Source organism: Ahaetulla prasina, chromosome 12, assembly GCF_028640845.1.
Source record: "Ahaetulla prasina isolate Xishuangbanna chromosome 12, ASM2864084v1, whole genome shotgun sequence".
Lineage (NCBI taxonomy): Eukaryota > Metazoa > Chordata > Lepidosauria > Squamata > Colubridae > Ahaetulla > Ahaetulla prasina.
Genome location: NC_080550.1, coordinates 24,349,738 through 24,369,248, shown reverse-complemented (window position 1 = coordinate 24,369,248; position 19,511 = coordinate 24,349,738). Strand labels below are relative to the sequence as shown.

At 44.5% G+C, this 19,511-nt stretch overlaps 1 protein-coding gene across 1 annotated transcript; it reads left to right on the top strand.

The window, feature by feature from the left end:
* The first annotated feature begins 131 nt into the window (after nucleotides 1-131).
* Nucleotides 132-19,485, top strand: TRADD (TNFRSF1A associated via death domain). Its single transcript, XM_058154726.1, has 5 exons — nucleotides 132-390; nucleotides 5,887-6,042; nucleotides 9,674-9,954; nucleotides 10,723-10,936; nucleotides 15,805-19,485. Exons 2-5 carry the CDS (start codon nucleotides 5,901-5,903, stop codon nucleotides 16,110-16,112), a joined length of 945 nt encoding a protein of 314 aa, XP_058010709.1. The 5' UTR covers nucleotides 132-390; nucleotides 5,887-5,900; the 3' UTR covers nucleotides 16,113-19,485.
* Nucleotides 19,486-19,511: the final 26 nt, after the last annotated feature.

The following is a 19,511-nucleotide window of genomic DNA, read 5'->3' as shown; positions in this document are numbered from 1 at the left end:
CGTCCCTGGCTCTCCTCTGATTGGCCCGAAGGAATTTGCTCTGCCTCCCGCCATCGCTCGACCCATGAAAGCGAGCCGCTCGGGTCGGATTGACAGTTCCTCCGGCCAATGGGCGCCAAGGCGGCTCGGGAATTCTCTCGCCCGCTACAAAGTATCTAGCGCGGCGCTTCCGAACTTTTTTCTGAATGGGCCGCTTCCATTCACGAGGCAGTGGCGGGGGAAAAAAGCCCCCCCCCCCCGGCGCGCGACTTCCCGGCTCCGTAGCTGATTAGGAAGCGGCGCCCGATCCTATCCCGGGGAGGCGAGGCGCGCACGTGCCCGGCTGGCTTGTCCGCCCGGAGCTGCTGACGCTCAAAGGCGGAAGGCGGCCGGCGGGGCTCGGCTACTAGGGTAGGCATGGCGTGGTGGTGGTGGTGGGGGGCTTTGCTGGGCCGTCTCGGGGCCGCGGGGCGGAGGGGGGCTTCCGCTCAGATTAACCGCGGGGGTGGGCCGATCGCGGGGTCGGCGGCAAACCCGGCTGGGGATTCGAACTGGCGGCCTCTCCGTCGACCTCCTCCGGGGCTTCCGCGCGAGCTTCCGTGGGAAACCGAGGCGGGGGTGCGTGACGAACGGGTGGGGGGGGGCAACGGATTGGCACCCTGGTTTTACGATTTCCGTCTCTCGGGTCCCGCGTGTCGTGAGAATGCGGCCGGAGCGCCCCTTTCCTGACTTTTATGAGAGTTGAGAAAAGGGGGGATCCGGAATTGGGGGATCCCCGCGATCTGTCCGGATCGCGCGAAGTTGGCTCGTTCCCTCTCCGCGATTCCTCCCTTCGCCCCCCCACCCCCACCCCACCCGGGTTCGCGAACCGAGCCCGTGGGCTTTCCCCACGAAGCGCTTCCTTCTCCCCGCGGAAAAGGGGGATACGGAGATTCTCTGTATTGCCCCAGCCCCGCAGCTGTTTCCAGATGTCGCGCGTCCTGGGAAGGGTGAGAGAAGCCAGGGCAGGCGAGGGGGTGGGTGGGCGCTGGATCTGCCGCGATCTCCGGCTCCTCACGTGTCAGGCTGGGGGAAAAAGCGCTTTCGCTTTAGGCCGCCTCCGTCCCCGGGACTGGACGGGGGTGCAGAGGAAAGCGCAAGTGGGGCACGGTTCTAACTTGCAGGGGGCAAAAAAAGGGGGGGCTGCTGGCTTTCCCTTGTTTTGAAAGGGGGGGTAACGGGAAGAGCCCCGATTCCTAGCACGATCGTGGGAATAGAGGCGCGATCTCGGCCTTTCCGGGAAGAGGCGGCGGCGACTCCCTTGCAAGCAGCGCTCCGTCGTCGGATTCGGCGCTGGGGAAGCGGGTCCTTGGTCCGCCGTAAGGGCGAGGAGGGAGGGCCCAGGGAAGGTTGCAGGGATTTCTACCTTTCTGGGGGTGGTTGTTATTCCGGAATAAAGCCATTTAAACCCAAATTGTGTTGTCAGTTAGTAATGTAGTTTCTATCCCTGCATCTGCCGTCCCTAGGACAGGTAGTCCTCGATTTAAGGTCACAAGTAAGCCCCACACATTCCTCTTGCTAAGCAAAACCATTCTTAAGTAGAGTTTTACCCCGTTTTATGACCTTCCTTGCCACAGTTGTTAAGTGAATCTGGCTTCCCATCAACTTGGCTTGTCAGAAGGTCACAAAAGGGGATCAAGTGACCTTGGGACACTGCAACCGTCGTAAGTGTGAACCAGTTGCCAAACTTCTGAATTTTGATCACATGATCATGGGGATGCTGCAAAGGTCGTAGATGTGAAAAACCGTCATAACTCACTTTTTTTCAGTGCCACTGTAACTTTGAACGGCCACTAACTGAAATATTGCAATATTGTAAATTCACAATTGATAGAAGCGCACAACTGGGCTAAAAAGGTCTGGGCTTTTCCCATTTTGACATTTAGGCTAATCTACTGCTGTGCAGATGCTGGCAAACTGGTTCTTTCCAGATGTTTTGACCTCTGACTTTCACTGCGGGTAGTCAATTTACGACCGCAATTGAGCCCAAAATTTCTGTTGCTAAGTGAGACATTTATCAAGTGAATTTTACCCCATTTTATAAGTTTTCTTGCCGCTGTCATTAACCGAATCATTGCCATTATGTTAGTAACACGTTTGTTAAGTGAATCTGGCTTGACTTTGCTTGTCAGAAGGTTGCAAAAGGGGATCACGTGACTCCAGGACAATGCAAGCGTCATAAATATGAGCCAGTTGCCCAAGCGTCTGAATTTTGATCACGTGACCATGGGGATGCTACAGTGGTCCTAAGTGTGAAAAATGGTCACAAGTCATTTTTTTCACTGCTGTTGTAATTTTGAACATTCACTAAATGAACAGTTGTAAGTCGAGGACTACCTGTATTCCCAGTTGATTGCAGCCAGCATAAGGATTCTGAGCTGAAAACACCAGAGACTTTGGAAAAAGTTCAGAGAAGAACAACTAAGACGATCAAAGGCCTGGAGACCAAAACATACAGGATTTGGGTTTGGCTAGTCCAGAGAAAAGAATTAGGGACGACATGATAGCAATATTCCAGTATTTGAGGGGCTGCACAAAGAAGAGAGGGGGTCAAATTATTCTACAAAGCACCTGAAGGCAGGACAAGAAACAATGGTTGAAAACTAATCAAAGAGAGAAGCAACCTGGAATTAAGGAGAAACTTCCTAAAAGTGAAGACAATTAACCAGTGGAACAGATTGCCTCCAGAAATCATGGATGCTCCATCACTGGAGGTTTTTAAGAAGAGACTGGACAGACACTTATCTGAAATAGTATAGGTTCTCCTGCTTGAGCAGGGGGCTGGACTAGAAGACCTCCAAGGTCCCTTCCAGCTCTATTCTATTCTAATTTGTGTATTAGGCTTGTTACATGCCTGTTGCTAAGATCCTAAATCAAATCATATGACCCACAAGGACACTGTGATGGTCGTAAGTACAAGGACTGGTTGCAAGTCACTTGTCACTTCAAATGGCCACTAAACAAATGGTCATAAGTCCAGAACTACTTGCAGTAACATCTTCTAAAGTGCTGAGTTGTTTGCAACTGGAAATTATGGGAGAACTAATAAATTATCAGACTTTGACTAAGAGCTGAATGGGTCATTCTGAGTGAGCCGAAAAGCCCCCGAGAAATGCAGGTGGAAATCTAGGGGTTGTGAGGCCATCACATTCAGACTGGGGATGGCTAGAATTCAGACGTATCTATCTGGCCTTGGATTACTAAATGTGCTAAATTGTAATTTGGTTTTGGTTAGTGTATAGGGAGTTCCTCAACTTACAACAGTTTGTTTAGTGACCAAAGTTACAAGTGATTTATGACCATTTTTCACACTTATGACCATGCAGCATCCCCATGGTCAGATGATCAAAATTCAGGCACTTGGTACGTGGCTCATATTTAGAATAGAATAGAATAGAATAGAATAGAATTTTATTGGCCAAGTGTGATTGGACTCACAAGGAATTTGTCTTTGTGCATATGCTGTCAGTGTACATAAAAGATACCTTCATCAAAAATCATAAGGTACAACACTTAATGATAGTGATAGGGGACAAATAAGCAATCAAATCATATTAGGAAACAGTCAATATAAATCATAAGGATACAAGCAACAAAGTTGCAGTCATACAGTCATTAGTGGAAGGAGATGGGTGATAGGAATGATGAGAAGATTAATAGTAATAGTAATGCAGACTTAGTGAATAGTTTGACAGTGTTGAGGGAATTATTTGTTTAGCAGAGTGATGGTGTTCGGGGAAAAAACTGTTCTTGTGTCTAGTTGTTCTGGTGTGCAGTGCTCTATAGCGTCATTTTGAGGGTAGGAATTGAAACAGTTTATGTCCAGGATGCGAGGGGTCTGTAAATATTTTCACAGCCCTCTTTTTGACTTGTGCAGTATACAGGTCCTCAATGGAAGGCAAGTTGGTAGCAATTATTTTTTCTGCAGTTCTAATTATCCTCTGAAGTCTGTGTCTGTCTTGTTGGGTTGCAGAACCGAACCAGACAGTTATAGAGGTGCAAATGACAGACTCAATAATTCCTCTGCAGAATTGAATCAGCAGCTCCTTGGGCAGTTTGAGCTTACTGAGTTGGCGCAGAAAGAACATTCTTTCTTTTGCTTTTTTGATGATGTTTTTGATGTTTGGTGTCCATTTTAATTTGCGATATGGTAGAACCTAGAAATTATGACAGTTGCAATGTCCTGGGATCATGTGATCCCCTTTTGTGACTTTCTGACAAGCGATCAGGGGAGCTAGGGAGCCAGATTGACTTAATGACTATGTCAGGAATATAATAGCAGTTATTCAGTTAACAATGGTCATAAACCAGGGCAAAACAACAATTATCTTATTTAGCAATGGAAATTTGGGGCTCAGTTGTGGTCGTAAGTCGAGGACTACCTGTACCATGAGAACCAAGTCATTTATTGTTCATTCAATAAAGTAAGGGAAACTGAGAGAACTGTACTTTCATACTTGCAAGGTTCTGTCAGTGTTCCTTTAGAACAAAGTAGAATTAATCTCAACTAGTTGTAATTCTGTGGTCGGTGCAGTGGTTAGAATGCAGGATTTCAGGCTAATTCTGCTGACTGCTGGTTACCAACAGTTTGGCAGTTCTATTCTTATCCGCTCAGTGTTCACTCAGCCTTCCGTCCTTCCGAGGTGGGTAAAATGAGGACCCAGTGTTGTGTCTCGTCCGATCTCACCACAGCCGGGGCCTTCTTATCTGCTTCCAAACACAGAGGAATGTCCTAGTATGCCTCCCGGCCCCAGCCCTGGCTCCATGCCCAGACAGGCTGAAGAGGAGGAAGTATCTCCAGCCCCCAGCTCTGGCTCCATGCCCAGGCAAACGGAGCAACTAGACCCCTCCCCCTCCTCCACAGCATGTGAGCCTGAGGGAGGTCAATTACCAACAGCTGCAGACTGGAGTGACCCTCGCATCAGAAGAATTGATAGGCGGCGTCAGAAGGAAGGGAGGGGCAGGCCTGGATAAGTGCTGAGTCATGAGCCACACCCCATGGCCTATATAAAGGATCTGCTTTCTGGCATTCTCTGAGTCAGGCAAAGTCTAAACGTATCTTGCTGAAGTCAGTTTCTGGTCTCCTGCCTGCCCTGAGGACTTTGCTAGGACTTTGGCAGAGCTGCAGAGGCACGCCTGATTCGGATTTCCCTGACCCGGCCGTCAGCGGAGGAGTGGGACACGACACCCAGATTGTTGGGTGCCACAGGCTGACTCTGTAAATTGCTTAGAGAGGGCTGTAAAGCATTGTGAAGTGGTATATAAGTCTAAGTGCTATTGCCCATCCATCCATCCATCCATGATGCACAATGGTTAGAATGCAGTATTGCAGGCTGACTCTGCCCACCACCACAATTACAATCTTGACCAGCTCAAGGTTGACTCAGCCTTCCGTCCTTTCGAGGTGGGTAAACCGAGGACCCAGATTGTTGGGTGCAATAGGTTGACTGTAAACCGCTTAGATAGGGCTGTAAAGTGGTATGTAAGTCTAAGTGCTATTGCTATTTGCTATTATCTGCTTTAGCCCTCAAGGTTGACATCAATCTTGTAAGCATCCAAAGTACAATTCTCCCCCCCCCTCCATCTCCTTTACAACCCAAGAAACTAGGGAGGGTCTCTTCTGAATCTCCCAAGGTCTTTCCCACATCCCACTGCAGGTGTTACTCATTCAACACTGCCAACGGTCTCAGCCGCCAAGCATCCACATTTTCATCACGTGACCATGGGGATGCTGCAATGGCATTAAGTGCGAAAACGATTCTCAGTCACTTTGGTCACTAAATGAATTGTTGTCGCGGACTGCCTGTAGTTGATGATGAGGATGTTTTCAGGTGTCTCTGGTGATGGCTGATTTGTGTTGCATTTCAGGAGGGACTTCCAGGATGGCGGCCAGCATAGATGAGTGGGTGGGCTGTGCTTACCTCTTTCTCCAAGCAACCGCAGAAAAGGTCTTTCTACCTACATTCTACAAAAGCCCAGAGCAGAGGCCCTCCGTGTACAAAGCATTGAAGGTGGCATTTGCAGGTACGTTGATAGCGTTAGCCCTGGTCCACGTACCCCACACGGTTATGATCAGAGGGAATCAGTTACCCAGTTCTTGGCTAAGCAGCTCAGATTTTTTTCCTTCTGAGTTCAAAATGCTTTCCACCACTAAAGGTAAAGTAAGGATAAAGGTTCGCCTCGCACATATGTGCTAGTTGTTCCCAACTCTAGGGGGCGGTGCTCATCTCCATTTCAAAGCCGAAGAGCCAGCGCTGTACGAAGATGTCTCCGTGGTCATGTGGCCGGCATGACTCAATGCCAAAGGCGCAAGAAGTGCTGTTACCTTCCCACCAAAGGTTGCCCCTATTTTTATTTGCATTTTTTACATGCTTTCGAACTGCTAGGTTGGCAGAAGCTGGGACAAATAAAGGGGGCTCACCCCACTGCACGGCACAAGGGATTTGAACCGCTGAACTGCCGACTTTTTGATCGACAAGGTCAGCATCTTAGCCACTGAGCCACCACGTCCCTCTACCCCTTTCCACCACTACCCTGTGTAAATCATCATCATCATCATCCTTTCCTGCCTTGGATCTTCTGAGTCATGTTTGCAGAAAGAGTTTACACTCAAGGTGCTTTTGTTTTCTGTTCTGAATATTTTCTAGGGTGATAGGTTCAACCCTATTCTTCAGTCACCATAGCCATAAAGTTAAGAGTAGATGAGTCTATTTTCATATTTGGTGGACTTGCAAGAAAATTAAGGTCTTTTGGATAAGAATTTGGTGGATTATTCAAAATGTACTGAAGAAGAAGATAAAGTTCCTGCCACAATTTTTCCTTTTGGGAATTATAACGGATTGTACAGGGATTGAGACTAAATTGATTCTGAATTTAATAACAGCAGCAAGACTGTTGATTGGACAATACTGGAAGAAAGAAGAGGTACCTACAATAGAAGAATGGATACTGAAAGTTATTAATTTGGCTGAGATGGCTAAAATCTCAGCGTTTTTAAAAGACAATATGCAGGAAAGATATTTAATTGAATGGAAAAAATGGATTGATTATCTACAAAATAGATATCAGATTAAGAAATATCAAATTGCCTTTGAATAATTAGAAAGTTATTTTATGTAATGGGGAGGGGGTTGGGAGATGAAAAGCTGTGGATGTGGTTATTTGGATTGGAAGGGAAAATTTTTTTATTCTATGTTTGGTTTATGTATAACAATACCTTGTGATTGACCCGGGAAGCCGGGGGGGGGGGGAGGGAGGGGGGAAGGGGTTTTTTTGGGGGGGAGGGAGGGGGGAAAAGGGGGGAAATGTTTTTGTTTTTTAAAACTCTTTCAATTAAAAAAAAAAGAGTAGATGAGTCACCATCTATTTATCTCTGAACTTTTACTTCTTGGAAGGAAAAATCAGGGGCAGGAATGGGGAATGTTTTAAGAGTGGAAACTACATTTTGCTACTGGAAATAATGTTTGGAAAACTGAGGACAACCTTGCACAGATGCACCTCATAATGGCATTGGCAGGAACAGCACTTAGATTTAGGTATATATTTCCTTCAGAAGAGAAGAACAAGAAAAGTTAGACATCTGAATTAATAATAATATAAAAACTATATATAAGTGGAGCTCTTGTCTCACAATCAGGAGGCTGATCCGAGGTAGAGGCAGATATTTCTCTCTCTGAGCATGATGAGAATTTGTCTGCTGAACACAATTCTGCATTGGCGACAGGAAGGGCATCCGGCCAGTAAACACTCAGCTCCAGTCACTTGCCGAGACTCCACTCCGCAAGGGATTATGGGGTTGTTAAAAGAAGAGGAAGAAGAATAGCAACAATATATAATAATATCTGATTGACTGTGACAAACCAGAATAATAATTGACCAACTTCAAATAATAATGTTGTGCTACCTGACTCCAAGCAACTCTTGGTAGTGTACAAATTGTTAAATGAAGGCTATACACAAAGGAACAAAGATGGTAGAGACGACAACCCAGATGGAAACAAGGAAAAATACGGAATATAGAATAACGAGTTGGAAGGGACCTTGGAGGTCTTCTAGTCCAACTGTCTGCTCAGGTTGATTATACCATTCTGTTTTTCTGAAGAGGTTTATACTTCTTTCCAAATGCAGCCAGCAATGATTAGGACAGAATCCAGAAAGGGCATTCAAGAGTAACAACCTACACCTAAGTGGAGCACTTGTTCCAGAATAGATCACTACTCCCAAGGAACTCTTCCAAATAATAACGAGTTTTGTCTCGTTTTGACCTGCCACTGTCCACAGTTTCACAGTGCCGACATTACAGGAAGGCAGAGTCAGGAGCACTCAGAAATGGTTCCAAGAAACTGTCTCCTGTTGATGCATGTTGACTTCAGAAGACTTCTGCTCAGGGGTGAAATGCTCCCGGTTCGGACCGGATCCCTCGATCCGATAACGATGGCAGCAGGTGGTTCGGAGAACCAGTAGCAGAAATCCCTGCGCGCCCCCCCCATGCCCAGTTGAGCCGCGCGATCATCAGAGGGTTTTTTCCCCCCACTTTTAAAAGCATTTTTTCTTCAGCCAAAAAAATGCTTTTAAAAGTAAAAAAAAAAAGCCTCTGATGATCGCATGACTCAGGTGGGATTGTCAGATCCCTTTAGAAGCGTTTTTCACCAAAGAGGTTGTTAAAAAAATGCTTCTAAAGAGTTCTGGCGATCCCAGCTGAGTAGCCTGATCCCTTTTAAAAGCAATTGTTTTTACAGCCTCTTCGGCTGAAGAGGTTGTAGAAAAAATGCTTTTAAAAGTAAAAAAAAAAAAAAAAGTTGGCCACGCGTACCCAGTCACATTACCTCAACCAAGCCAGGCCCACAGAACCGGTAGTAACAAATTTTACATTTCACCCCTACTTCTACTTTTCTTCTTCTTCCTCCTTAGAAGTGGCCCTAACTGAGCTCCCCACAAGCTCCTCCTCCAGAGAGGACTTATTCAAGGACATAACCAATGGCTGTAGCAGCATTTTTCAAACCTGGCAACTTGGGGCCTGGGTACTTATGGGACCGCCTGCTGTTACCTCATGCCTCCCACCGACCCATACGCTCACACAGAGAGGGACTTCTCAGGGTGCCGTCCGCCAAACAATGTCGGCTGGCAGCCCCCAGGGGAAAATCCTTCTCTGTGGGGGCTCCTACTCTCTGGAATGAACTTCCCCCGGGTTTACGCCAAATATCTGACCTTCGGACCTTTCGCCGCGAATTGAAAACATATTTGTTTGTTCGCGCGGGGCTTTCTTAAATTGTCTAGATTCTAAATTTAAATGTTATTTAAGTTTTAAATTGGTTTTTTTTTAGATTTTTTATATATTTTAATCTATTGACCAAACTGTATAATAAGTTTTTAAATTTATTTTTAATTGTACATTGTTCATTTTTATCTTGGTTGTACACCGCCCTGAGTCCTTCGGGAGAAGGGCGGTCTAGAAATCTAATAAAATAAATAAATAATAATAAAATAAAAGGTATGGGCTTCAAATCCCAGAATTCTCCAGCTGGTCTTCTGGAAGTTGAAGTCCACACGTCTTAACATTTCCAAGTTTGAAAGACACTGGCTTAGATCTTCTGCTGCAGCAACCAGCAGCAAACCATCTGACTCATCTTCCATCTGTCCCTTCTTTCCTCCACAGAATCCACAGGGGACTTTAGCAGGGTGGATATTTTGAAGGTTCATTGTAGTGACCCTGATCTGATCATCCAGCTCAAATTCAACAAGCAAGAGAACTGCAGAAAGTTCCTGCAAAGCTACCAGCAAGGAGAACTTCAAGAAGCTCTCCAGAGATCTCTCAAGTTCTACTTGTCCTTGCCCAGCCTAGAGCTCCTCAAAACGGAGCTGAGGGCTGGTGCTGAAAAGTTGGATTCCATCATCCAAGAAGAACAACGTTGTCTGGAAAGCATCTCTCGCGAGAAGGTAAGTGTCAGACTCTGAAATGGGCAGGCCGCTAAAATGCAGGCCCTGTGTCCGCATAAACAAAACTCCAATGCCTCCTTGGGAGCCTCCAGTGATGAAGCTCCCAGAACTTCCGAAGGCAACTTCTGTTCCATTGGTTGATTGTTTTCACTGTCAGGAAATTTCTCCTTATTTCTAGTTTGAATCTCTCCTTGATCAGTTTCCATCCATTATTCCTTGTCTGGCCTTCAGGTGCTTTAGAAAATAGCTTGACCCCTTCCTCTCTGTGGCAGCCCCTCTGATATTGGAAGACTGCTTATCATGTCTCCCCTGGTCCTTCTCTTCACTAGACTAGCCATGCCCAGTTCCTGCAACCATTCTTTATAGGTTTTAGCTTCCAATCCCCTAATCATCTTGGTTGCTCTTCTCTGCACTCTTTTTAGAGTCTCAACATCTTTTTTATAATGTGGTGACCAAAACTGGATGCCGTATTCCCAGTGTGGTCTTACTAGGGCTTTATAGAGTGGTATTAGTACCTCACTAGATCTTGATTGTATCCCTCTGTTAATGCAATTTAGGATTGCCTTGGCTTTTTTGGCTGCTGCAGCACACTGCTGGCTCATATTTAACTGGTTGTCCACTAAGACTCCCTCTCACGGTTACTGCTATTAAGCCTGGTTTCACCCAGGCTATATGTGTACCTTTGGTTTTAATTGCCTAAGTGTAAGAATTTACTTTACCACCCCCCTCCCCCCCCCAATGTCTCTCACTGTCTTTCTTTTTTTGAAGCCGGATCATCTTATAGATGAAGCAGTAGCAGAGCTGGAAGCATGTCTCATGAATCTTTCATTTCAACAAAAGGGCACTCGATCCCTGAAATGGCAGCTCTCTTCCGAATCTTCCCTCCCTACTTTAAATTCCTCACCTCCGTCTTCTGGCCCTCCGGAGATTTCAAAGGCTTCGGTTGAAGAAGACACCTTCTTTTTCCAGAACCAGCAATTTGGTGAGTGTTTCAGGCAAGGACTTGAGACAAAAATGCTGGGCAGAATGGTAACGAACGGAAGGCTGAAACGGGTACAGACATATTCAGTAGGTTCTCCACAAGGACTGTACAGGTAATTCTCAACTTAAAGCCATTCGTTTAGTGACCGTTCCAACTTACAGAAGCACTGAAAAAAGTGACAAGATTGTTTCTCCCACTTAATGACCGTTGCAACATCCCCATGGTCACGTGATTAAAATTCACACTTTGCTTTGGCAACTGGCATGTTTTTATGACGGTTGCAGCGTCCCAGGGTCATGTGATCATCTTTTGGATGGTTGTCAGGTTGACTCAGCCTTCCATTCTTCCTAGGTGGGTAAAATGAGGACCCAGGTTGTTGGAGGCAATAAGCTGGCTTTGCAAACTGCTTAGACAGGGCTGTAAAGCAATGTGAAGCGGTATGTAAGTCTAAGGGCTATTGCTATTGCTCACTGTGATGGGCAAGTTCCATTATAATCGCAATTAGAGGACAATCCATCATCTATCCATTATGCACAGTGGTTAGAACAGTGGTAGTAAACTTGGTCCCTACTGCTCACTAGTGGTCGTTCCAGCTTTCATGGTGGGCGGTAGGGGTTTTGTCCGATACTGAAGCATTTCCCTTTTTTTAAATTTAATTGACTTTTTAAAAAAATTTCATAGCATTATTTAAAAACATTTTCATTAGGTTTTCATAAAATTCCCCATGACAATTTAAATTTCTGAAAATATACTATTTGTATCACCTGTGTATAAGTTTAGTTCACGTTACGTAAGTGAAACTAAATGGCGCTATAGTGCGACCGCAAACAAAAAGAGCCTCGTCCCAGAATAGCTCGCACATCTCCCCCCACACCACCCAGCTGTAACAGACAAGCAGAGCTGGTAGCCGGAGCCCACCCTCCCCAACCCAATCCATGATGCACGAGAGGCATGCGCAGATGATGATACACGGCGCATTACTGTGGAACCGGTGGGCGGTTAGAAAATTTTACTACTAACAGAGATACAAAAGTGGGCGGTAGGTATAAAAAGGTTGACTACCCCTGGGTTAGAACGTAGTATTGTAGGCTGACTCTGCCCACTGCCAGGAGTTCGATCCTGACCAGCTTCTGAGGTGGGTAAAATGAGGACCCAGATTATTGTGGGCAAGAGGCTGACTCTGTAAACCACTTAGAGAGGGCTGTGAAGTGGTATATAAGTCTAAGTGCTATTCCTATTTTGCGACCTTCTGACAAGTAAAGTCAGTGGGGAAGCCAGAGATGCATTTTACAGCCATGTTACTAACTTAAATTAACAATTGTAGTGATTCACTTAACAAAAAGGTCGTAAAATGGGGCAAAACCCAATTAACAACTGTCTCACTTAGCAGCAGAAATGTTGGTCTCAGTTATGTTGTGGTTTACCTGTATGCTGAATCCTGCAAGGCAACACCTAAGGAGGCTTCCATATAGAAATATCTGTATAAATCCCGCAGGTATTAGTGGCAGGAAGAACAACAATTCATAGAGGATTGTGCAGTTCAATCAATCAATCAATCAATCAATTTACAGTCTTAGACCAGAGACCAGGTTTGTGCAGTTTGCAAATAGGGCCAAGCGGTGAAGTCAGTCGTCGCTTAGCAACTGTTCAGAGTTACGACGGACCTCCGCAGGTGTATTTATGAACAGGTTCCAAACTTACGACAGTCACCCCTCCTACCATGCGGTCTTGTGACCGTATTTTGGGCATTGCGCAAATGGACCGCATTTGTGGCCATTTCTTGTGTCTCACAGTAACATAACTGCATTTTATGCCATTTTGGTTGAAAATTTCCATTTGTTTCCAGTTTTCGACACGAATGGCAGACTCCGTTAGGGTTGTAAGCAGTGGTGGGAGTCAGCCGGTTTGGGGGAACCGGTTGTTAAAATTCTGGCTGGCCCAGCCCAGCCCAGCCCTGCCCAGTCACTCCTCATCTTGCCCACTCGCCCAGCATAGCTGTGGCTCCTCTCTGTCTGGCTCCTTCACTTGTCTCGACCAAACAGTCTCTGCGGGCCAGCCAGCTTGCTTGCCTTCACCATGGCGGCTGCATCCCACGGAGCGCTCTCCCTGCAGCCCAGCTGAGCGGCCCTGATCTGCCTGGGTGAGCCTGTAAGCAAGCCCCAGTCCCTGGGTGCCTTCTGCACTGTCTGCACGTTTACCCCATTTCTCTCTCTCCTTTCTGTCTCTCCTGGGCTCCTTCCATGCTATGTGCACATTTCTCCCACTTCTCTAAGACCTGGGCTAATGTAAAGTAGTCTTAGCTAGGAAAGATTAGATAAGATGACTGAAAAATATGTAGGTACTACTTGTAGAGTATTTACAACCTGGCACAAAGATGTAAACCATTTTCAGACATAGAAGATGACATAGACATGCAAATGATCAATGGATTAAATATGGGAATGGGATTACATTCATGTAAAACTGCAGTGAAGATGGTTGATTTCATTGCAAAAGAAAAAAAAACCTATTTACTAAATTTATTGAAAATAATCTGAAATATGTTAGATTATTGATGAAGCCTCAACGATATCTTGCAAACCAATTGTTATACTTTTCTTAAAAGTTGAGGATTCAGTTACCTCAGCAACTATTTTTCCTTGAGCTAGCTGAATTGGAAAAAGAAGATGCACAGACAATATGTTCTTCAGTCATGGAAAGTTTAAATAATGTTGGTCTTACTAAGAACTACTTAGAAAAAAATTGAATAGGATTTTGCTCCGATGGTGCCAGCGTTGAGATGCTTGGGAGAAAATCCTGAGTGAGCATTAGTGAAAACCTCTAGTCATGGAGCACCCGCTATGTGTTATGATGTTGCAAGTTCCTTTGGGTGGTGCTTGTGTTATGTCATTCTTTCTACTTATATTTTGGTATAGCAATCAAATACATTTTCTACACTGTTTGAATGTGATTTGTTTCTTGGAACAAACTATACTCTTGTGGTTCTATAAAATCAGAGAACATGGATTAAATTCCTGTGCCTTAATCTGGATTCAGGTTGATTGAGGTTAAAGCTTAATTCCTCGTCAGTATGGTTAAAATAAAAGTTTACAGAATATGTTAAACATCTGGGTGAAATATTAGAAACAAAGCGAAGTTTATTGGTATCAGTGCTAGTGCAGAAATCAAATGAGAGGCTTCTTGAAGTTCAAATAGAAAATGGCATCCATATCTTGTTCATCTACTATCATTTTTAATAAACTAAAATAGAGATTGAACAGAGATGGAAACAGAAATATTTCCTATTGTCAAATCTGCTGGAACACCTACAGACTAATTCACATTATAATTGCAAAGGAAATTATGAAACTGTTTTTCATTCCTGAATTGTAATTAAGTTAATGGCATTTTAATTATTTTACAGAAAAATCAATATCAGAATATGGCAGATAATATAATCGTTTCAAACATTTTACTATTCAAGTTTTTCAAAATCTAAATATGATTTTGGTGAATAGTTTAAGCATATAGAGACATAGAAAATATGGAAATAATGTACTTATAAAATATCTATATATAAACACTGGTGGTGCATTAAGAATATAGCAGCGTTGATGGAGAACTCTGGAGATTAATCTGACAGGTGGGGTGCAAACATTTCATTTCAGTTTTTGGAGTTGGGTTGCATGAAGGGTAGGGTATCTAAATATCTAAAGGCAATCCCGGTGTACAGAGCGTTTACATGCATCTTTTAAAATATTTTTTTAAATATTAGGGCAAAGAAGCGCCCTTGAGTTGGCCACACCCACCCAGCCACATGCCCATCGGCCACGCCCACCCAGTCACATGGCAATCAGGCCACGCCCACCCAGTCACATGAACCACCACCACCCCGGCCATGCCCACCTAGTCACATGATTCCCTGGCAATGCCCACCTAGTCACATTGGCACCTGGCCACGTGCACCGTCACTTGGACATGCCCACTGAGTCACCTAGGCCACACCCACCCAGTCACATGGCCACGCCCATCCAGTTGCATGACCACCTGGCCACACCCACCAAGTTACATGGCCATCTGGCCATGCCCACCAAGTCACACCCACAGAACCTGTTGTTAAATTATTTGAATCCCACCACTGGTTGTAAGTGGAGAACTACAATAGAAATATCAATAGCACCGTCTTAGACTTATATACTGCTTCACAGTGTTTTCCAGCCTTCTTTAAGCGGTTTACAGTGTCAGTATATTGTCCCCAACAATTTGGGTCATTTTACTGACCTCAGAAGGATGGAAGGCTGAGTCAACCTTGAGCCACTGAGAATTGAACTGCTGGCAGCTGGCAGTCAACAGAAATGCATTCTAACCACTGTGCCACCAATGATAGTAAAAGCTTTAAATAAAGGTGTATTTATTCAGCCTCCCCTAGAGGGCGCACTGAAAACAGTTTGTTTGCACAGTATAAAAGTTCATGTTGAACAAAACCTTTCTCTAGAGTAGTTTTGCCAAAAATTCAGCTTGTGGGTGGCAGGCAGCCCTTGTGCAATCTTGAAAACACCCCCTCTCCCCAAGAATGTGCACCCTTCCCTCCCATGGAGCTTTTAAAAATGTATTCCAGGGAGAATGAGTGCAGAGAAGAGCAAGAAAGAGGATTAGGCAGCTGGAGGCAAAAACATGCGAAGAATGGTTACAGGATGCTACAACGGTCATTTTTCTGTGCTGTTGTTAACTTCAAACGGTCACTGAAAGACAGGAAGTCGAGGACTGCCTGTGCAGCATGGGAGAGAAGTGGGCGGGGCAGTGTACAGAACTGTAGCCTAAACATAACCTTTGTCAATGAGAAGTCTGCAAGAGGTTAAAATAATTTATTTTCTGGCTCCCTTTTGCAGCCAACAGAAAAATCACCCCCGATGACCACCAGAAGTTCGCTAAACTGGTATCCAAGAAATGGAAACAGGTGGGCCGGTCCCTCTACCTGCAGACCAAATGCCGAGCCCTTCGGGACCCCTTCATTGATAACCTAGCCGTTGAATACGAACGTGAAGGCCTTTACGAACAAGCATACCAGTTGCTACGCAGGTTTATTGACTCCGAAGGCAAGAAGGCCACCATTCAGTGCCTGGTAGCTGCCTTGGAAGACAATGGCCTCATCAACTTAGCCGAAGAACTTTTGGGTCTCCACCAAAGTGACTTGTGAAGAAGAAAAAAAAGTGTCTTTTTTTGGAGACTGCTAGCTTTGTGCCTCTGCGATTGATTGATCCTCCCACTGGACTTTCTTGTGCATCTTATTCAGTCCCTGATCAACTATGGCTTCTTCTTATGATTTGTTTCCCAACAAGAATCAAGTCCAAAATCCTGAAGTCAAACTGGAAAATCAAGTATGGTTTCAGCAAGAAATTGCAAGCATGCTCTGAAAGAGCAGTGGTCCTTCTAATTGGAAATGGAAAAGATGACCTCACCAGACACTGTCAGATTCAGGAGATATCCGTAGCACAGGAGAGGGTGGGTAGAATAAGAAGGAATGGGTCCTTATCAGAGGAAGACCCCAACCTGGAAATAAGGAGGAATTTCCTGACAGTGAGAACAATTAATAATAGAACAGCTTCGGGGTGGGCTTCAAAAATTTTACCAAGGGGTTCTCCGCCCTGTTGCTGGGTGGGCGTGGCCTAGTTGGCCTCCTGCATAGGGAGGCATTTTTGTCCTCCATGGGCTCTGGATGCTTTTCTCAAGCCTCCGGGAGGGCGAAAACAGCCTCCCCAGGCTCCAGAGGCTCTCTGGAGGCTGGAAACAGGCCCGAACTTCCGGTGGGCCCCTTTTTCACCCTCCCCGAGCCTCCATGTGCACCCTGCATCCAAAATGGGCCGTGTGGGGACTCCTGGGAGGGGCAGGGTGGATGGGGCCAGCCAGGAGTGGGATTTGGGAGTTCTCCAAACTGCACAGAATCTTAGCTAGAGGTTTTCCCGAGCCCCTCCGAACCCCCAGCAGCCCACCCCTAAACAGCTTGCTTTCTGGAGTTGTGGGTACTTCGTCACTGAAGGTTTACAAGAAAAGATTGGACAGTCATTTGTCCTAGATGATATGTGGTCATCTGGCCTTGGACTAGTTTGACCAAAAGACCTTCAAAGTCCCTTCCAGCCCTATGATTCTCTCTTCCCCCTATCATGATCAAATGGCAGATTTAACTTTGATGTTCTCCTGGTCTTCAAGAGGCCTTCTGAGTAACTGAGGAGACCGTTGGTTCAATAAAGAATAGCCCAGATATATTTTCATTTTCAACTCATGAGAATCCATTCGTGATCTTCGTATGTGCGTGATTCAATCAATTACAGATCAGTCATCTCCGTCAAATTGGGAAATTTATGATCCTCCAGATCGATGAGATGTTCTCTGTTTCCTAAATAGATTTGTTACATTATTACAGACTCTCATAAATTACCTCAGGGGAACCATTTCAAGGAGACCTTGAGCTACAAGTTCTTGATTGACACGAGCTTAGTCTATTTGCTGTTGAAGGACTTAAATCAGGGATGTCCAATCTGGCAACTTTAAGATTGGTGGACTAACTTGCAGAGCTGACTGGGGAATTCTGGGAGTTGAAATCCACCAGTCTTAAAGTTGCCAAGGTTGGACACGCTGCCTTAGATGTTTACATGGAAAGTCCCACCTGATTCTTCTAAGGCAGGGAAGACTGATAAAGATGAATCTTTCATTCATAAACACAATAACTGGAGTTGAGAATGCAAATCTAACCCATTTCTGGGTAACAAAGTTGGAAGGGACCTTGTAGGTCATCTTATCCACCTCCATGCCCAAGCAGGGCATTATTTACACTAACAGATTTTTCTACAATGGCATTTTCAATGTCAAGTTATTCAAGAGGATACTTCTATACTAGTGTTTCTCAGCAATTTTAAGGAGTTTGGACTTCAGCTCCCAGAATTCCCCAGCACGCTGGCCTGGGAATTCTGGGAATTGAACTCCAAACCTCTTAAAAGTTACCAAGACTAAGAAACACTGTTCTAAACAGTTTCTGTGACTTTGGAAGGTTGTCAATATATTTCCTTGAAACAAGACAAATCTCAGGTATTTTGTACAGAATGGTCATATTTTATTCAAATTCAATTTTTTAAAAGTAGAAATTTGATTTATTATTATTTTTTTGGCTCGAAACAAAAAAGCTTGGTCTGCCTGAGAATGATTTGACTTTTTTTTTTAAAGTTGAGCAGGGAAATTGAGCACATGTTCACTTTAATCTTTATAGTTGCTGTCCTTAATTGCTTGCTTCTCTTAGTCTTTTAATTAGTGCTAAAACATGGAGCAACATTTAATGTATTAGCACTGTAATGCTGTAATGCTAAATCAAATACTAACAGTTATAATTTGACAATGATTTAAACCTCATCTCTTTTACATTAAAAAAAACCTCCAAGGGCATATGATGCTATAGTACATTTTTTTTTAAATCTAGGAGGAAACTCTGAAGCACTGCTTTTGTTTTGACGAAGGCTTTTAAAGTCTTATTGTGAATGACTGCTAACTTCTAGAATTGTATTCGTTTTGGTGACATTTTACTAATATTTCACTGTTCTTATTAATCAGAGCTGTACATTTGTTTTAATTCAAAGCGGTTAAAAGGCAACAATATTAATATCCCAGTTGCCTACCAGAGATTTTAATAAAGATGTGCTAATATTCAAAATATATTTTTTCCCATCAAATCATGGAAAGAATACGAGAAGGAAGAGCTTGAAAATAGTGGGCCGTCGTGGCATAAAAAAATCAGTAATCTGCTTATAGCTGAACAGTGGAAAAATTTGCTTAGATTTACTGTATTTTTTGGAATATAAGATGCACCTTTCCCCCCCCACCTTAAAAGTGTGTGAAAATTTAAGTGTGCATCTTATAGACCGAATACAGGCATTTTTGGCCTCCTGAACCTTCTGTGTGTCATGTTTTCGCCCTCCCTGATCCCCAGAAGCACTCTGAAGGCCAAAAACAGGCACGTTTTGGTGAAAACAGGCAGTGCAGAGCACTGCAGAGTCTTCTGGGGGCTGGGGAGGGCAAAAATCCGATGCACGGAGGCCAAAAACTATTTTTTTCTTGTTTTCCCCCTGTAAATTTAGGTGCTTCTTATAGTCCGAAAAATACGGGTATTTTTCTAGCTACTACAGGTAATCCTGACTTACATTTGTTTAGTAACCATTCACGGTTGCAATGCCACTGAAAAAAGTGCCTTATGAACTGTGTTTCACACTTGCGACCACTGCAGCATCCCCCCCGATCACAAAAACAAAATTCAGGTGCTTGGCAATTGACTCATACTTATCACGGTTGCTGTATTCCAGGGTCACATGATCCCCTTTTTGCCACTTTCTGAAAAGCCAAGTCTGCAAGGAAGCCACTTAACAACTGGGTTACTAACTTAACAGCTGTAGTGATTCACTTAACAATGGTGGCAGGAAGGGTCATAAAATGAGGCAAAATTCACTTAACAACTATCTCGCTTAGGAAGAGAAAATTTGGGCCCAATTATCGTTAATTAATTTTGGTCTTAGGCAGCGGTTCTCAACCTATGGGTCAGGACCCCATTGGGGGT

Coding starts and splice junctions, on each gene's coding strand:
- TRADD (XM_058154726.1), top strand. CDS start 5,901: ATGGCGGCCAGCATAGATGAGTGGGTGGGCTGTGCTTACCTCTTTCTC. Junction 6,043..9,673: donor ATTGAAGGTGGCATTTGCAG/GTACGTTGATAG, acceptor TTTCCTCCACAG/AATCCACAGGGGACTTTAGC. Junction 9,955..10,722: donor AAAGCATCTCTCGCGAGAAG/GTAAGTGTCAGA, acceptor CTTTTTTTGAAG/CCGGATCATCTTATAGATGA.